The sequence below is a fragment of the Akebia trifoliata genome, chromosome 15, assembly GCF_017979445.1.
Source record: "Akebia trifoliata isolate Shusen 1 chromosome 15, ASM1797944v1, whole genome shotgun sequence".
NCBI classification, from domain to species: domain Eukaryota; kingdom Viridiplantae; phylum Streptophyta; class Magnoliopsida; order Ranunculales; family Lardizabalaceae; genus Akebia; species Akebia trifoliata.
The window spans coordinates 27,788,143-27,805,062 of NC_141389.1; the positions used below are offsets into that span (position 1 = coordinate 27,788,143).

At 34.3% G+C, this 16,920-nt stretch overlaps 2 protein-coding genes across 2 annotated transcripts; both read left to right on the forward strand.

Annotated features, from left to right (window-relative positions):
• The first annotated feature begins 1,684 nt into the window (after nucleotides 1–1,684).
• Nucleotides 1,685–4,787, forward strand: LOC147385000 (Ribosomal protein L10 family protein). The gene is made up of 5 exons (XM_086426001.1): nucleotides 1,685–2,138; nucleotides 2,267–2,335; nucleotides 3,822–3,920; nucleotides 4,022–4,414; nucleotides 4,519–4,787. Exons 1-5 carry the CDS (start codon nucleotides 1,881–1,883, stop codon nucleotides 4,663–4,665), a joined length of 966 nt encoding a protein of 321 aa, XP_086282127.1. The 5' UTR covers nucleotides 1,685–1,880; the 3' UTR covers nucleotides 4,666–4,787.
• Nucleotides 4,788–11,143: 6,356 nt separating this feature from the next.
• Nucleotides 11,144–14,031, forward strand: LOC147385001 (transcription factor MYB64-like). Its single transcript, XM_086426147.1, has 3 exons — nucleotides 11,144–11,651; nucleotides 12,023–12,149; nucleotides 13,076–14,031. Exons 1-3 carry the CDS (start codon nucleotides 11,221–11,223, stop codon nucleotides 13,895–13,897), a joined length of 1,380 nt encoding a protein of 459 aa, XP_086282273.1. The 5' UTR covers nucleotides 11,144–11,220; the 3' UTR covers nucleotides 13,898–14,031.
• The last annotated feature ends 2,889 nt before the right edge of the window (nucleotides 14,032–16,920 follow it).

Genomic DNA, 16,920 nt, shown 5'->3' on the forward strand with positions numbered 1-16,920 from the left:
AAAAAATATATAATTAAAAAGTTATTTTTCATCGTTGAATTTTAATTTTAAATTTTGGAGTTAAGTAGACGTTTGGGAGCCATCCATTTAAAAAAAGAATAATGATTTTCTTATTCTAAATTTTTCACTCAATTGACGTGGCAAGTGCACAGAATCATAAATCGTTTATCTTTGTGTATCACGAAGAAAAAGATCTATGATTCTGTATACTTGCAACGTCTACCAATTGAAAAGTGTAGAGTAAAAAAATCACAACTCTTTTTTAAACCTTTGACAAAGTCCAAAAAAATTATTTTTTGAGATCCTTTTGAAATCAATGAACCTTTAGTAAGAGATAAAATCTTACGAAGTAATTAAGGATCATTTGGCTCAAATGAATTACCACATTGGTAATCCAACATCAGAATCCTCTAGATTTCATGGAAAAACACATCCATTTTATTTTATTCAAAAAAATTAGTTATTTTGGGCATGATTAGAGGTTTTGAAAATGGAAGGTTATGGAACTCTCAAGTTTAAATTATTTTCCACGAAAATTTTCATGATGTGCTCAAACAATGAAAAATGATTTGCCTGTGCAAATAATTTATTAGGCAATATTTTCCTTGCAATCAAACACGCCCTAAGTTTAAACATAAATATATTTTCGAGGTCTAAATTTTGGTGTCAAACCACTTCTATTTTGCCTTCTCTAATTAGAACTCATTTGACGATGAAGTTTGTCCTTGTCAATTTCTATTGCTAGCCAAAGCCTAAGTTGCAAGGCTGTCAATGGGCATAACTCATTTGAACCCAACATCTCATATGGGGCTAGACTTGGTTTGTTTAACTATAGGGTGGAGTTCGGATTTGGATGATGGACACGCGCTTCGCCACGGCCCAATAACATATAACAGGGCCTTAAACTAGGCTTGTTAATGGACATTCGAAATCTGAATCCAAATCCGTATTTGAAAAATTGAATATTATCTGAAAATTTTGGACAGTGGATGCAAATCGGATGATTTTTAATATCCGATAGAATTTTGGATATCGATCTACCAGATTCAATAATATCCGATTTGTTTCATATAAAAGAGAAATATATATTTTAAGATAAGCAAAGTTTTAATGTCATTTCTTTAGAGTCTTCTCAACTCTTATGGGCATCTTCATCTCATCTCCCTTTTGGGTTATGAAACCAATCAATTGTTGAACGCAACATCGATCTTCTTTGACGACGACAAATTGCCCAGGTCGGTCTCTCCACCTCTCTTCGTCTCTCTCTCTTCAATAAAAAACCCTTGATTTTTCATGAAAATGATGTTCTCTTTCTCCCATCTTCAATGGTTAAACCTCACCCGAGAAAATCCTTGAAGAATAGAGCATTTGGGTAATTTTTGGTCAATCAGAGAAGACCTAGTTCAAAGGCATGTTCTTCGAGTTCGAATCATATATCCGATAAATGAATCGGATTCGAATTCGATTTCTATTTTGTCACATCCAATCGGATTTAAATTCGAATATAGGTCTATCCGATTCACTTGCTATCCGTTGACAGCCCTACCTTAAGCACATATGACCTAATCTGGACCGTTAAACTTCACACGAAGTAACGACACACCTCAGCCGTTGGATCTAGGTTTTATAAGTTATTTCAGATGAATCATTTCTTATCCCTGCTTCATCTCCTATATAAGCACCTACGTCTTCCACTGTTGAATAGGGTTTTCAAGTTTCAACACAAGCCTCGGCGAAGAACACGTTCGAGAGGTTAAAGAGACGCCATTGATCGTCCGCCTTGAGAAGCTCAGCTTCATCTTGGCCCTCGTTTGATTATCTCTTCTTTCGTTTTTAGGGTTTTTTAATAGTTTAGTTTTAACTCAGATTTACAGAGAGAAATGGCCGTAAAGACATCGAAGGCTGAGAAGAAGATCGCTTACGATCAGAAGCTGTGCCAACTTCTCGATGAATATAGTCAGATCTTGATCGCTGCGGCAGACAATGTTGGATCGAATCAGTTGCAGAACATTCGACAAGGTTTACGTGGAGATTCGGTTGTTCTCATGGGAAAGAACACCATGATGAAGAGGTCGATCAGGCTTCATGCTGAGAAAACAGGAAACAATGATTTTCTCAATCTGATTCCCCTCCTTGTGGTTTGTATTAGATCTCTTACTTCGTTTTTACGTTTGAAGTTCAGATTCTAGGGTTTTAAAATTTAATGGCGAAAATTGGTTAGATTTGGGGGGTGAAATTTGATTTGATTTTATTTTATTCCGAGTAGGGAAATGTTGGTCTGATTTTCACTAAGGGAGACTTGAAGGAAGTGAGTGAGGAGGTTGCCAAGTACAAGGTTTGTTCATCCGTTCTCTCGTTGCTTTGATTTTAGCTTTTGTGTTTATTTAAATTTTTTTTTTCCTACTAGTTTTGACCTATTTGCCATATTGAGTTGATATGTATGTTCGAAAGTTTGGTTTGGTTTTGTTTACTTTAATTGTTTGTGGTTGATGATCATTCTGTAAGTAGCTTACAATTGTTTTTTTTTTTTTTTTTAACACCCTCATAGGATTTTGTATGAAAACCATGGTTTTAAACCTACCTGAAACACCCTGAATCTTGCCTGTTAATTCTCACCCTATTATGTGATGAGCTGAAGATTGTTCTCCCACTTAAACTTCTTTTTAGTAAGTACTCTCTAATTTAAACTAAAACAAATAGGATGAATGATTTGAGGATTTGTACCTTAGAACACGCAAATTCTTTTAAGGTTCTTACATTGGGATCTCCCATAAAAAATATATGTTGATTAATATGTCTTGTATCCTAATTATTTAAGACATTGATAGTTTCCAAAAATTTGAAAACTCTTTAAATCGCCATCTCAACTTATCTTGAAACTTCAAGGTTAAAAAAAAGAAAAAGAAAAAGAAAAAGAAAAAGAAAAAAAGGGTTCCTTCATAGACACTCGCAAGATTCATTTGTATGGTAATGCTATTCATAAATTTTACTTTAATTAAGCTTTTCTAAGACATTAGGTCATAAAAAACTTTTACTGGAATATCTTATCACCATAGGGAAATAAAAGATAATTCAGAAAAAGAAAATTAGAAAATCTCCATTGTTTTCATTATATAGATAATTAATTAATATTATTTATAATATATATTAAGTATAAAAAAGGCCTCATTTAGAGTTTTTGCCTCAGGCCTCAACTTATATCAAGCCGGCCCTGGTTATCAATCATGTAATGGTTTGAAAATGAGACTTATTGCATGGTTAGGATTGTTTACCTGCTGTTGATTCATCTATGTATGTGATTCAAATGTCAAAAAGGATGAAACATGTCAGGATGAGAGGTCAACACACTTTATATAGTAAAGTGTGGTGTCTGTATGGTGCACATTTTTTTGATGGGTAATCTGGACTTGGATCTATGACCTCAAACAGTTGCTTTGCAATGTGTCAAACCAACTGAATTATGGGTCTAAGCCTGTGCACCTATGGTTAGATGTGGTGTCTTTGCAACTCTCAAAACTGGACCTTTTGTCACTTGGGGACACTCGTCATTTGATGGCACAGTGTCCTGTTCCACATTCACAGCATTGTTCATTGGATTTAACTGCAGCGCATTTTTGTTAATTTTTGTGGGTCTATCACAGCAACACTCTTGTCATTCTCTATTTACATTTTTATGTTGCATTCTTATCAAGTGTTTCGTCTCATTATTCCAACTTAGACTAATTTATCCAATTTCTTTGATTGCCATGATTGTTGTGCAATACTTTATAAAACAATCTTTTCTCACCCATTGTATTGATTCTCTTTTCCATTTTGAACAGGTTGGAGCTCCTGCTCGTGTCGGACTTGTTGCTCCAACTGATGTCGTCGTCCCACCTGGCAACACAGGATTGGACCCTTCACAAACTTCCTTTTTTCAGGTTTAGATGCTTTGCTTTCAACGCCATTCTATACCAACTTATATGTAGTTAGGACTTCTTTGCATCCTTGGATTATTGTTCTAATAAGTTTCTCTATTCAGGTGCTCAACATTCCTACCAAGATTAACAAGGGTACGGTTGAAATTATAACTGCGGTAGAGCTCATAAAAAAAGGTGACAAGGTGGGATCTTCTGAAGCCGCATTGCTTGCGAAGTTGGGAATAAGGCCATTCTCATATGGTCTTGTTGTTCTGTCTGCGTACGATAATGGCTCGGTCTTCAGCCCAGAGGTGCTTGATCTCACTGAGGATGATCTGATCGAGAAGTTCGCTATTGGTGTTTCCATGGTTACCTCGCTCTCACTTGCTATCTCCTATCCTACCCTGGCTGCTGCACCTCACATGTTCATCAACTCCTACAAGAATGTTCTTGCTCTTGCGCTTGTTACTGACTACTCCTATCCCCAGGCTGACAAAGTGAAGGAATACCTTGAGGTGCCCATGCTCTCCATCATTGAAAACTGACTTTATTTTTTTTATTTTGTTGTTTTTGTCATGTTTTGTTGCAATTATGATTGATTGGTGATCCAAATTTGCAGGATCCAAGCAAGTTCGCTGCTGTCCTTGCACCAGTTGCTGCTGAGTCTGGTGGTGCATCGGCTGCTGCTGCTCCTCCCAAGGAAGAAGAGAAGGATGAACCATCAGACGCCTCTGATGATGATATGGGTTTAAGTTTGTTTGATTAAGTTGCTTTATATTGATTTTGTAGGTGTCTATTTACAACTTTAGATTGAGGAGTTTTCAGTGACTTGGATTAATATGTTTTAGTGTTTTATGTTTAAGTTGTTGAATGTTTTCATTTTCTGAATTCTGAGTTTTGAATATAGGGGGACTTAATATAGATGTCATGTTTTTCTTGCAAGTATTTGTGATGGAATATGAGTGCCACACTCATTGTGGATGGGTTTTTTTCCTTGCCCAAATTCAGTTAGTGTTGCTGGTAAACATGCCAAACTTTTTGGGATAATTTTGTTATTTCCAGAACAAAATTGAGGTCCAATCCAAATGCCACAAGCCCTATCTCTCTCCCTCTACCCCTTACTGTTAGTTTGGTACTCTTCCTCTTTGTAAAGCCTGTGTTTTGGGTTAAAATTGTCTGGTTAAAGCCCCTTAACTATACCCTGATAAGTTTCTTTTTCGTTCTATGGAGCTGCTTTCAAATTTTTTTTTTTAATTATGAAATAGACGGTTGAGATGTTAAGTTGTTGGTACGAATCCAACGGTCAAACACCAAATTGAGGTTGAAGTGCTGGTGTCACTCTGGTCCTAAGTGCCTAGTACTGTTGAGATTTCGATCGTTTTTCTCCAGATTCTTCTGTTTGTTCTCAATTTCCAAACCTACATCAAGCCTGTAGAATTAACATCTCGACCCTCTCTGTCTCTTGAATTTTTTCTTTGAGAGATAAATCAAAGGTCTCGCTTGCAAGAGGTTGAAGATGAGGGCATTAGGTAATTAAGGTTAGTTTATTATCAATTTTTTTGTTTTTCTATCTATCAATCTTGAGGGGTAGTGTTTTTTTCCCTTACAGTCTTAAGTTACCACCAACAATACTCTCTCTATGAATGATTTAGGTTTACTATTACCATTATTGTCTTCTGGAATTGTAGTTCACTAAACTTACCTTGAAACCCATTTGACAAGAATGAGTGATATTATTGTATCATTGTAATTTCTTAGTTTGATACATATTTGCCTTGGGATACGCAGAACCATACTTTTTTTTTGTCTTGTGTATCCCGAGGTAAATGATCTACAGTTTTGTGATACTCATATCTTTGCATTGTTGTTTTAAGTATTTAGTCAAACTTCTGTACTTATAATTGAGCTGTTGCAATACTTCATATATAGGGGATTTTGCCAATTTTGACTGGCAAAGTAGTGTAAAGGGAGCACTACCAAGCAGAGTTGATTGTTAATTCTTTTTAGTGTTACAAAAATAACTCCCACACAGCTAGCCCTCAAGATATCATCCAACAGTCTCCCTTAGACCGCCAAAAGAGTCCTCTATTTGTGAGCTTGCTCCATCCTCTTTTATATTTTGGTTTTTTTTTTTTTTGGGTAAGGTAGTTATGCTTGAGCCTTACATATTTAATCATAGTTGTCAAAAGCGGGGCCTAGGCGACGAAGTGGTCGCCTAGGTGCCCAACGCATAAAGCGAGGTTTAAAAAAAAACTTTTTTTTTCCTTTAGTCTTTTCAAGAAGACCATGGTTTTGGATGTCTAATTAAAATTTTGAAAATATAAGAATGTCTAAAATATTCATCAAAACTTTGAGGATTTTATTAAAAAATCTTTTTAGTGTCTATACTTTTAAGACTTCTTAAAGTTGAAAGTTATGGTTCACTTTCAAGTGGAGGAGGGAGATGACGAGGATGATGGTGGTGGTGGTGTCAATGCCCTGATCAATTGGAGGGATGAGGATATTCTTGATTTCAGATTAGAGGATTTTTGTAAATTTAATTGATATTTATGAAAATTAAATTTAAGATACTTTATTTACATATTTTTCTTTATTGTTATTTTAATGGATTTAAATTGCAAATGTTAGGTTGACTTGTTTGGTTATAGGTTTCAATTAATTATTGACTTGCAAGTTTGCTAATTAGTTAATATCATCTTGGCAATTGCATATATATCATTATTATTTTTTTCTATTTTTTTATTTTTTATTTTTATTTTTAATAAATCTAAAAAAAAAAGATTTTTTTTTTCGCTTGGGCCCGCCTAAGCAAAAAAATTTCAAAGTTAATCATTCTAAAGGATTTGATCTGAGGGTGAAGTGAGAATAAAAAACATTTAATATAAAAAAAAATAATGTTGGGTAATCAACTAAGTGGGTATCCATCAAAATACATAGTTTACATATTGATTCGATCATTGCTTAGTTTGCTAACCCTTGAGAATGAGGAGATTTCAACTTCATAGAGGAAAGGCTTCCGATGTGACATTAAAGCTTCCGTGCAATCATTTGTATAAGAGTCCGTGATAATTTGATTACCCCACGTGACATATTCAATCGACTTTCTGACGTGGCAAGTTCGAGAATCATAGATTTGAGCTCCTCGAGATGCATGGTTCACTTTTTTATGGAGAAGGGCAACCATATATCTCGAGGGTGTAGATCTAAAATACCCCAACTTGTCACATCAGGGTAGTCGATTGAGTTTCCCACGTGAGTTAGTCAGATTATCACGATTCTTTGTATAATTATTTTAACCAAGTCACATAGACCTAATCTCATGGATATAACAATCAAACTGATGTATTATCGGGTAAATTCCTCCCAATATTGATTTTTTTCGCAAATATTTGTTTATGCCTTTTATTAATTTTTTTTATTTCTTTTCCTTTTGATATTATATGCTCTTTTTTTTTCCATCAAGCCTCACATACCTCTAAAACAATGATAAGGTAAGTCAAAGTTGGATACCTATCCTACTCCCGAGGTATAGTATCGAGCTTCCTACGTCATCTTTATTATTAGGTCCCCAACCCTTATGGAATATATTAATTATTCATTTTATTTTATTTTTTAATATTAAATACCTCTAATAATAAATGGCGGTCAAATTGCCTGAACTAGCGTTAAAAACATAGGCAAAGGCCGAAAACAAGACATTTTGATTGGACTGTATCGGCCGATAAGTATATTAGTGTCAGTTGTTTATTGCGTCATTAAGCCTATTATATTTAATAGTGGCTTGGTTCCATGTAGTGCCACCTAAAAAGTAAAAACAACCAACCTGTATCAGATACGACCCGGAATCCGATCCAAAAGATTTGGATTCAGTTATAAAATCAACTCTCTCTCAATTTGATGGGACCCTATCCTATAAATGAGAGAAAGAGAAATTATATAAGCTATGTTATATATTTCAATTAATCATATTTTAATTTATTTATATTTTTATATCTTATCAATTTGATTTCATTTAGACCTAATTCGATAACGCTCGTATTTGATCGTTTGAACACTTATATATCATTTGAATGCCTAAAAACTAATTTGATGCTCCCTACACAGAATCGTACAAAATTATAAATATTTGTCTTTGTGTATCTCGAAGCAATTGAGCTAGGGGAGCATAGAAAAAACATACAAAAAGGAGCATCAGATTATCACCATTCGACAAAATAAATAGAGCAATTTTATTAATAAGGCAAATTAAAAATGCCTCCCTTGACTTGTAGAAATGAGTAGATCCAATACTTCTGGTGTGCAGTTAGTTACAGCAAACAATGGCTTTTTTTGTCTTTTTCACAACACGTATGCATAAAACAAATTCACAAAGGATAATAGAGCTGTATTTGTACACGTGGAGCTTCCACACGCATTTGGGAGCATCCACAGCCTACATTTGGCGATGGTTGTGGTAGTATTACTATTAACACACCATGGATAATTGGGTTGAACTCTTTCAAAAAAAAATAAAATAAAATTGCTCCCTCAGCTTTGACCCACACTCTTTCCTTATCCGTTTTATTCTCCAATAAACAAAGAAACACATACACGCATTTCTCTATTTTTTTTTTCTTTATTTTTATAACACATGGTAAGGGAAATGATGGTGGAATGCAATCTCATATGAGAAGTAACTAACACTGTATTTGGATAGAGTTTCTTAATGACTTCTACTCATGCGGAGAGCTAGCAAACATTTTGATAGATTTTTGCTCTTACGTGGAGAGGTGTATCCACATAGGCCCTAAGTCCCCTTAAAATGGATTCGCCATTTCTTTACCAATGATTTTGATTGCAAAGTCCATTTTTTTTATTATTATAGTTAATTGCTTGGTTAGTTCAGAAATATTGTTAATAGTTAATATAAAAAAATATGGGTTTAAAGGTTTGAACTTAGGATGTAGGAACAACCTTCACAAGTCTTAGAATTTAGCTAAGTGACACCACAATGTGAAAAAAACCTATATTTGACGGTCCAAGGCAATCAAATTTTCATTATCAAAATTTTTTTTTCCGACAAATCAAAATTGTTAAATTAATAGAGGATGAGAGAAATTTGATGGCTCTAAGTCATTGAATTCAGGAACATCAATAATTTCAACGGATAGACCGTTGAAATTACGTTTCTAAAATTTGTGGGCTTTGGACTGTCGAATTTTCTAGTCAAAATTTTCAGTTTTCACATAATGCACTTTTTAAAAGCCCATTTAATCATAGCACTTTGAAGTTAGGATCGTCATTGGGTAGGGTCGGATCATGTTTCTTTGATCCCCAACCCAACCCTAAAGAGGTGGGCTCAACCTTAGATCTGCCTTATACCTCTATCGCACTAAAGTTGACTACAACCTAAATTTTTCCTAACACGTGAAGTCGAGTTTGGGCCACATAAAATTATTAGAATTCAATATTTATACCTCTTAAAAAAATTATGTAAAAAATATCTAATTAAATTTGAAATGAATATCTTATTAATCCTGTAATGATCAATATTTCCTCGGGGCCATTTGAGAGGTCGAACCCTCACTTATCCAATGCGTGTGATGTGCGGGAGTTGCACGTGGCCGAGGGAGGGACCCATATGCGTCGGCTCCAACCCTGGCTCTTTTGGCCCCCCTAGTCAGACGTAAATTCGGACAGCCCCATCATAATAAAAATCCTGTAATGATTGTAGATGGGAGTTAAAATAGTAATTATACAATACTAGAAGGTGGCATGTGCGAACACACATGTATTAGAGAGACTAGTGTAATTTAAAATAAGAATTAAAGGATTTTTTAATATTACATGATAAAAATGATATTTTTGTAATTTTAAAAACTAATAAATTAGTGGGATGGCAATTTTCTTGATCTGTGACAAAAATAACTTTGATTATATTAAGTTTAAATGTAAATGTGAGGGCATTTTTGAGATCTAAAATTTGGTGTCAAAGTGTTGAACCACTTCTACTTCTCTTCTCTCATTATAATAGTGAAGATAATTTACTTTTATTTAAGTTTACCGAAAACTTAAGCCCTAGCCCAAATCGGATTTGATGGACTGAAAATTATTGAGCTCGATCCTACCTTTGCAAGCTCATCGTAGAGACCCTAACCCTTGCTTTTTCGGGCAGACTGAACTAGGTTCAATTGACACCACTACTTGATGTCACGTTGAAGTCAACAAATACTCTAATATGGACATCAATCGATTATCACTGCCAATTTAAGTATGCTAATTAGGAGTCCATTCAATAGTACGTCGAGGCACGGGATTCTTCAGTCCTCCATCATGGGCAAAGACATCTAGCTATTCTAAAACTATGAATGCATATGAATATTTAATTTGATATTCCATCACAAATGCCCCATTATAAACTTCCTTCGAGAGTGATTTTTTTTTTTTTTTTTGATGATGGGGGTATTCGAACTTACGTCTGACTAATGGGACTAGAAGAGCCAAAGATTGGACCAAGGCATCTGGGTCCCATTATTCCTGATGAACCACTTCTTCTGTTGTGAGGACTGTTGAGATAAGATGTAATAAAAATAAGTATCGAAAAACAAGAAGAACATTTCACCATTACGGATCTTTACATCCTGTAATGGTGAAATTTGTTTTTTTTTTTTTCAAAATTCTCTTTAAATACTTAAATAATTAAATCAAAATTTGGGGAAAAAAAAAAAATCACGATTTCAGTGTTAAATCATCAAGAAAAAGTAATATTAAGGTAAGAGTAAAACCTAATATTTCATCTTGCAAAGGGGGTAAATCTAATATCATCAATTTAACAGGGGGTGTTCTAAAATACCCTTGTGTTAATCCTATACAAGACCTCTTCAAGAACAATGTTAGGGTATATTGGTCATGTGCTGTCAAAAATTAATACCGCACTAATCCACATGATTAATACAAAGCCAATAAATTCTCCCTAGATTTACTCTCTTTTCATAATTATAATTAATTGATAATGAAATCAAACTTTCCATTTTTCGCATTTTTTGAAAACGAATTAGTTAATGTGAGCTTAATAACGAACCCACTAATCTCTCCACCTCTCTTTCACCTTTTGTCCGAGAGGAAGCTCAGGCGTTACACCCGCGGTTAATTTATATCCGTCAGATGCTCTCCAAGATCTACGGTCATTATTCCATTTAGCCCATCAAAACTTTGAGTATAACAAGCTTTTCTCTCTTTTTCTTAGTGTAGAGAGACAAACACAAGTATCCGAAATCAAGCACGATTTGACGTAATTTGGGTCTCTTTTTTTTCTTGATTTAATCTTCTTCAAGCTACTTTCATGGAAGAAAGAGGTGGTTTCGGGTATAATAACCCTCATTTGTTTCTACCAACACCTCCATTAACGGCCATAGATAGGTTTCTATGGAGTACTCCAAACGAATTTTCCCAAAAAGAGGTACAAACAAGTGTGAAGAAAAGAGAAACAATAGTTTCTTCAAATGGGTTTTGTGAATTTTCTTCTTCTTTTGGTGCAATCGATGGTTCTTCATATGGGTTTTCTTTGCCAAGTCTTCAAGAGATGAGCTTTGTTGATGGGTTGTTAGTAGAAGGAGAATCACTTAATTGGATGCAAGAGAGGAATCATAAAGTGGGTTTGATGGGAGAAGTTAAATTGGGAGATAAGAACATAGAAAAGTTGGGAAAGAGAGTGAAAGGTGGTGGTTCTTCTGGTATTTTGATTAAAGGACAGTGGACAGATGAAGAGGACAGGTGAGGTGATGATAGCTTATAGAAGATGTTGGTTTTTTTATTCAAACAAAAACATTTTCTATTTATATTTATATGATTTTATAGTTTGACCACTGATTTTCAATGTTAGAAGTAGGGTTACATTTAACTATAGATGTCTATTAAAAAAAAAAAAAAAAAATACTCGTCTTTCTTTCTTAATTGTTTATAAGTTATTATTTTAGTGTTTTGTGGTAGAGACTTCCATGTTCATAAGTTTATTTATTTATTTTCTTTTCATTCTTCTTATGAAGGTTGTTGGTTATCTTTGTTGTTTATAAGTTATTACTTAGGGTTTTGTGGTGTACTAACATGTTTACAAGTTTTTTTTTTCTTTTTTTCTTCTTGTGAAGGTTGTTGATTAGGTTGGTGAAACAGCATGGTGTGAGGAAATGGGCTCAGATTGCTCAGAAATTGGTGGGTAGGGCTGGGAAGCAGTGTAGAGAAAGATGGCACAATCATTTACGCCCCGATATCAAGGTTCCGTCACCTTTAATTTCTTCAATATCTTCTTTAACTAATTCTTTTTATTTTTTCTTCTTTTGATTGCCAAGCATTCAATTATTTTGTGTAATATAAAAATCATAGAATGCAAACCCTAGTTTACGATTACAATCGATAATCTAAAGGATGGAAGACCATTATAATCCCTTATATAGGTCCTTTTTGCAGTTGAAGGAAGAAGATTAACATGGTAACAAGAAATGCAAACCTTGAAAATTATTTTGTGTTTTTCTTCATGTTTTTTTTTTCCATAACTTTTCTACCCATGATCTGTCAATAAGTATGTCACATTAAGGAATTTCCACATCCGGGTTTTGAATTTCTGACATTCTTTATGAAATTTAGGTCTAGTCAATTCTTGGTCTTGGATTTCTGTACGAAATTTATAGTGGGTTGGCAAGAACTTCTATTTTTGGCTTCTTTTTTGAGTAGTTTAGTAGTCAAAACTCAAAACCCTAGATTCCTTTTGTACTAGTTTTTGTTTCACTCTACTCACTATAAGTTTCCATCTATAGAACTCTAGGAGTATCAAACATCGCATCCATTGTGATTTGTTTGTGTATTTCTAGTTTTTATTTTTATTTTTATATTTTTGTTGTATAGAATTGGTTAACCAGCAAACCCTAAATTTCCTTTTTAAGGAACTACTTCTCAAACTCCTCACATTCCTTCTTCTTCCCTTTCCAGTTTACTCTCCATTTTCATGTGACATAGCAAACTTTTTTTCATCCAATCATCAAAGTGGTCATAAAGAGTTCATTTTTAACATTTTCTGTGGAGAAGAAGCATATATAGGATTCAATTTGTTGTTATTTTTTGCATGATCTTATCACACATTGTGCCCTAGGTGTTGTTTTGTCTTATTTTATATTTTTCCAACTTCTCTTGGTGACTTGTTATAGAAGGATACATGGAGTGAAGAAGAAGAAAGACTGTTAGTTGAAGCTCATGAGAAGGTTGGGAACAAATGGGCTGAGATTGCAAAGCGAATCCCCGGAAGAACCGAAAACGCGATCAAGAATCACTGGAATGCTACAAAAAGAAGGCAAAATTCAAGGAGAAAGAACAAAAAAACAGTAGTCCAAGGAGGAAAATCTCAGCCATCTATACTACAAGACTACATCAGGAGCAAGTCCATCAAGGATACTTCCACCACCACCACCACAACAACAATATCTAACCTATCCACAGACCCATCAAACCAATTCGATGTTATGCATCAAGAACCATCCGATTCATCGGTTATTGATTATTCTCCAACACTGATTGCTCATACATACGATGAAGAATTACTTTTCATTCAAAAGTTCTTCGAAAACATTTACAAAGAGCCATCAAACAACATAGTCATTGGTTCTATGAATGAGGAAGCATTTCATGATGGGGATCTTCAAAATTCTATTGACTTCAACTCCCTCGATTATACTCAAGTTACCAATGATCATCATCAAATCATGGACATCGATGAATGTGGGGCCTCGTCTTCCACACCAATCACAGATGTTAAAGAAGATACAAACACAACACATCTGTACTCAGACCTTTACCTCTCCAACCTATTGAATGGAACCTCTTCTTCACCTTCTACCGACGACTACTACGGAATCTCAAATATAGAATATCTGACAAATCAAGCTTCTATAAACAATGGGAAGAAAGATATGGATTTGATAGAGATGGTCTCATCTTCTCATTTCTCTAACAGCAGTAACAATAGCTTCTGATGGGTGGCCAAAATAAGGAAGAATTCTTCTGAAAACTTCTGACATTAGAAACTGAAGTGTTGGGTTTGTGTAGAAATGTAAGAATTTTTATTTTATTTTATTTGGTGTAGGACTGACTTATTAAGAAACTGTTAGAGTTTCCATTGTTGGTTATGTTAAAGCAAACGTTTCTTAGTTTTATTCCTAAAAGTGTTGGAATTTGAACACATGGTGTTTGCTTGTTTTTTTTGCTGTTGCACTGCAATCATTTTACTTTCTTGTTTCCCTCTCGTTTCTTTATTTCTTGTTTTCTTTATCTATGTTTTGATTTACCTCCCTGAATAATAAGGCATATTTGACATGCCTCCCTTGGTATAAAAGAGTTCATGAGTTGGCTCCTTAAGCCTTTGACCCTGATCTCATTAATGAAATAGCTCTATATTTTGTATACGTTGACCCGAAGATTTTGGTCCATGGGATTTGAGCTTACTTGTATTTTATTTGTAAAATAAAATAATCTTTATTTGAATCAGTCAACTTGAATGGATTTTTATTAAAAAATAATCTTTTATTTGTAATCTTAAAATTATTCCTTTTAATATAATTTGTTTGAGTTATTGGAGTTAGGGTACAACTTGGTTCGGTTTGGGGCCAAATCATAACTGAACCGACTTCAATTGGTTCCATTATATTAGAATCAAATCAAGCCAAACCGAATTGCCATAGAACTAAATTGAACTAGGTTCGGTTCGGTTTGGTTTGATTCTATGGGTTGCCATGAGCCTGCTTGAAGCATTAGACATGAGAGAAATACTGGGATTTACAATAGAGAAATCACCAATATTCGTTTCATAAGAGAAATCAAGCTCTAAAATCATAGAAAGAGGTGTTGCTTAAAAGTTCCGTTGGATCGATCAAGATTGATAAATTACAAATATTAAAACAAAGAACTAAAAACATTTACGTAATTCGACTAAATTGCTTATGTCCACAAGCGGTCATGATAACTTTTTATTAATGAAAGTTGTGAAAATACATTATTACTTTTAAGATTTCTGAACTTGGAATATATATGGCATCCGAGGGATAACACATATTTTTAATTATGAAAATGCCCCCAAGATTGAAAATTTTCGACTCCTCACATTGACTACAAGATAGAAAAAAAAAAAAAAAAAAACTCAAATTAATATCATAAACCAACGAGACACACAGGGTTAAGAGTCTTAACAGAGATAAGGAAACTCAATGTGTGTGTGTGAGAGAGAGAGAGAGAGAGATCTGACTTGCATATGTTGGAGTTGAAGGGTAGGAGTCGTGATGGGACTTGCAGGGAAGTTCTAGAAAGAGAGTAGATGAGAGAGAGACAAAAGACATAGGGGAGTTTTCTAATATATATTTTAATAATTGATAATTTAGTTTAATATATATTCATCATTTTTTCTTATAAAGGTTGGGTTCTTTACAATCTCTGAAACCAAGCACCAAACCAAATCAATCGGTTCAACATTTCCTTAATCTAAATCCGAACCGATATTCCAAATTAAACCAAACCAGCCCAAGCCTCTAGGTTTGGTTTGCTTCTCAGTTTGAACCGGATTAAGTTGCACCCCTAATTGGAGTCAACTCCAAGTTTTCGACTTGACTCAGGTGGATTGAGATTTAAACTATTACTAAGACATGGCTCTCCATGTTTGGTGTTTCCATGATGTGCCGAGTACGGGTGTCACCCAATTATCAAATTAATTGAATCAGATTAACAATTATCAATTTTTTCTTCTCAAAATCTATTTGTTTTTATTGATTCTGGTTCTTTATTGGTTTAATTCCAAGAAACTCAATTCTAACCAATGATTCAAATTAAATCGTAGTTTTTTTGGCTTTTGTTTAGATTATTTTTATCCTGCTATACCTCATCCACACCCTTGATTTTTCTAGCTAAAAATCCATATTGTTCTTGAGATTGAGGGAGACAACCAAACAGACCCTTAATGTCTCTAGAGGAGTCAAACTCATCATCATTTAGGACTGAGGAATCACATAAACATTGGAGTTTGGAGTTTGGTGATCATGATGGAGTCTCCATCTAGCCATTTTTGGGTCTCTTGGCCATTTGATTTCATAAGAAATTTTGGATTAAAATTTACTAGGTTTTGATTAGTCTAGACCCATAATGGTTCAATTGAGGCCCGTTTGATTTGAATAAATCAATTTGCTCGTGTTATATAACATGGGCTTGTGATCTATTCTTTAGCTCGGCTCCGTAATCACCATGAAACCCTTTTGATTGCATTTTTATATTAGTCGTGCTGGAGTGACCTCAAGATTGAACCTAATATCACACAACTTGACGTGAGAGTGGATAGGAACCATAGATGCTTTGCACTCATATTTCAAGGAAAGAATCTATGGTTCCCTAAACTTTCACGTCAAGATGTCCGATGTGAGGTCCAATCTTGAGGTCACTTCAGCATTATTCTTTTTTTATGTATAGAGAGAAAGTAGTTAATTTATACATAAACAGACCAAAAATAGCCAGATTTCAATTCTTAGCTGAAAGGCTTGATTGCTTCTTCAAAATAGTTAGATAGAAGGGTAGTTGATATGTTCTTGACAAGATGATACATCTATAATTAAATCACCAACAAATTAGTTCGCATTTAACTGGAACGAAGTTGGATTTGGAATCTAAATTAATCCTTGTTCCGGATTCATTTTTTCTATACTTGTTTAGAGTTGGGTATATAAACAATCGAACCGATAGAAATCAAAAATTAATTTTGGAACTTCATATATGTATTAGATAATTGTATTTTCTTGTGGTCTATGTTTAATTGTAAATTAAAACTTGGTTTTTGCTGATAAATAATCAACATAAATCTTGGTTGAACCCTATTGGACCTAAGTTGGCGAAGCCCAAACCTGGCTTTAACGGGCATGGGGCCGCTCTCATTTTTTATTTTTATCGGTAAGCAGGGGCTATGAGGGCTAACGCTGAAGAAATTACAAGTTTGATCCTCTAAAAGAATAAAAAAGAACGGAAA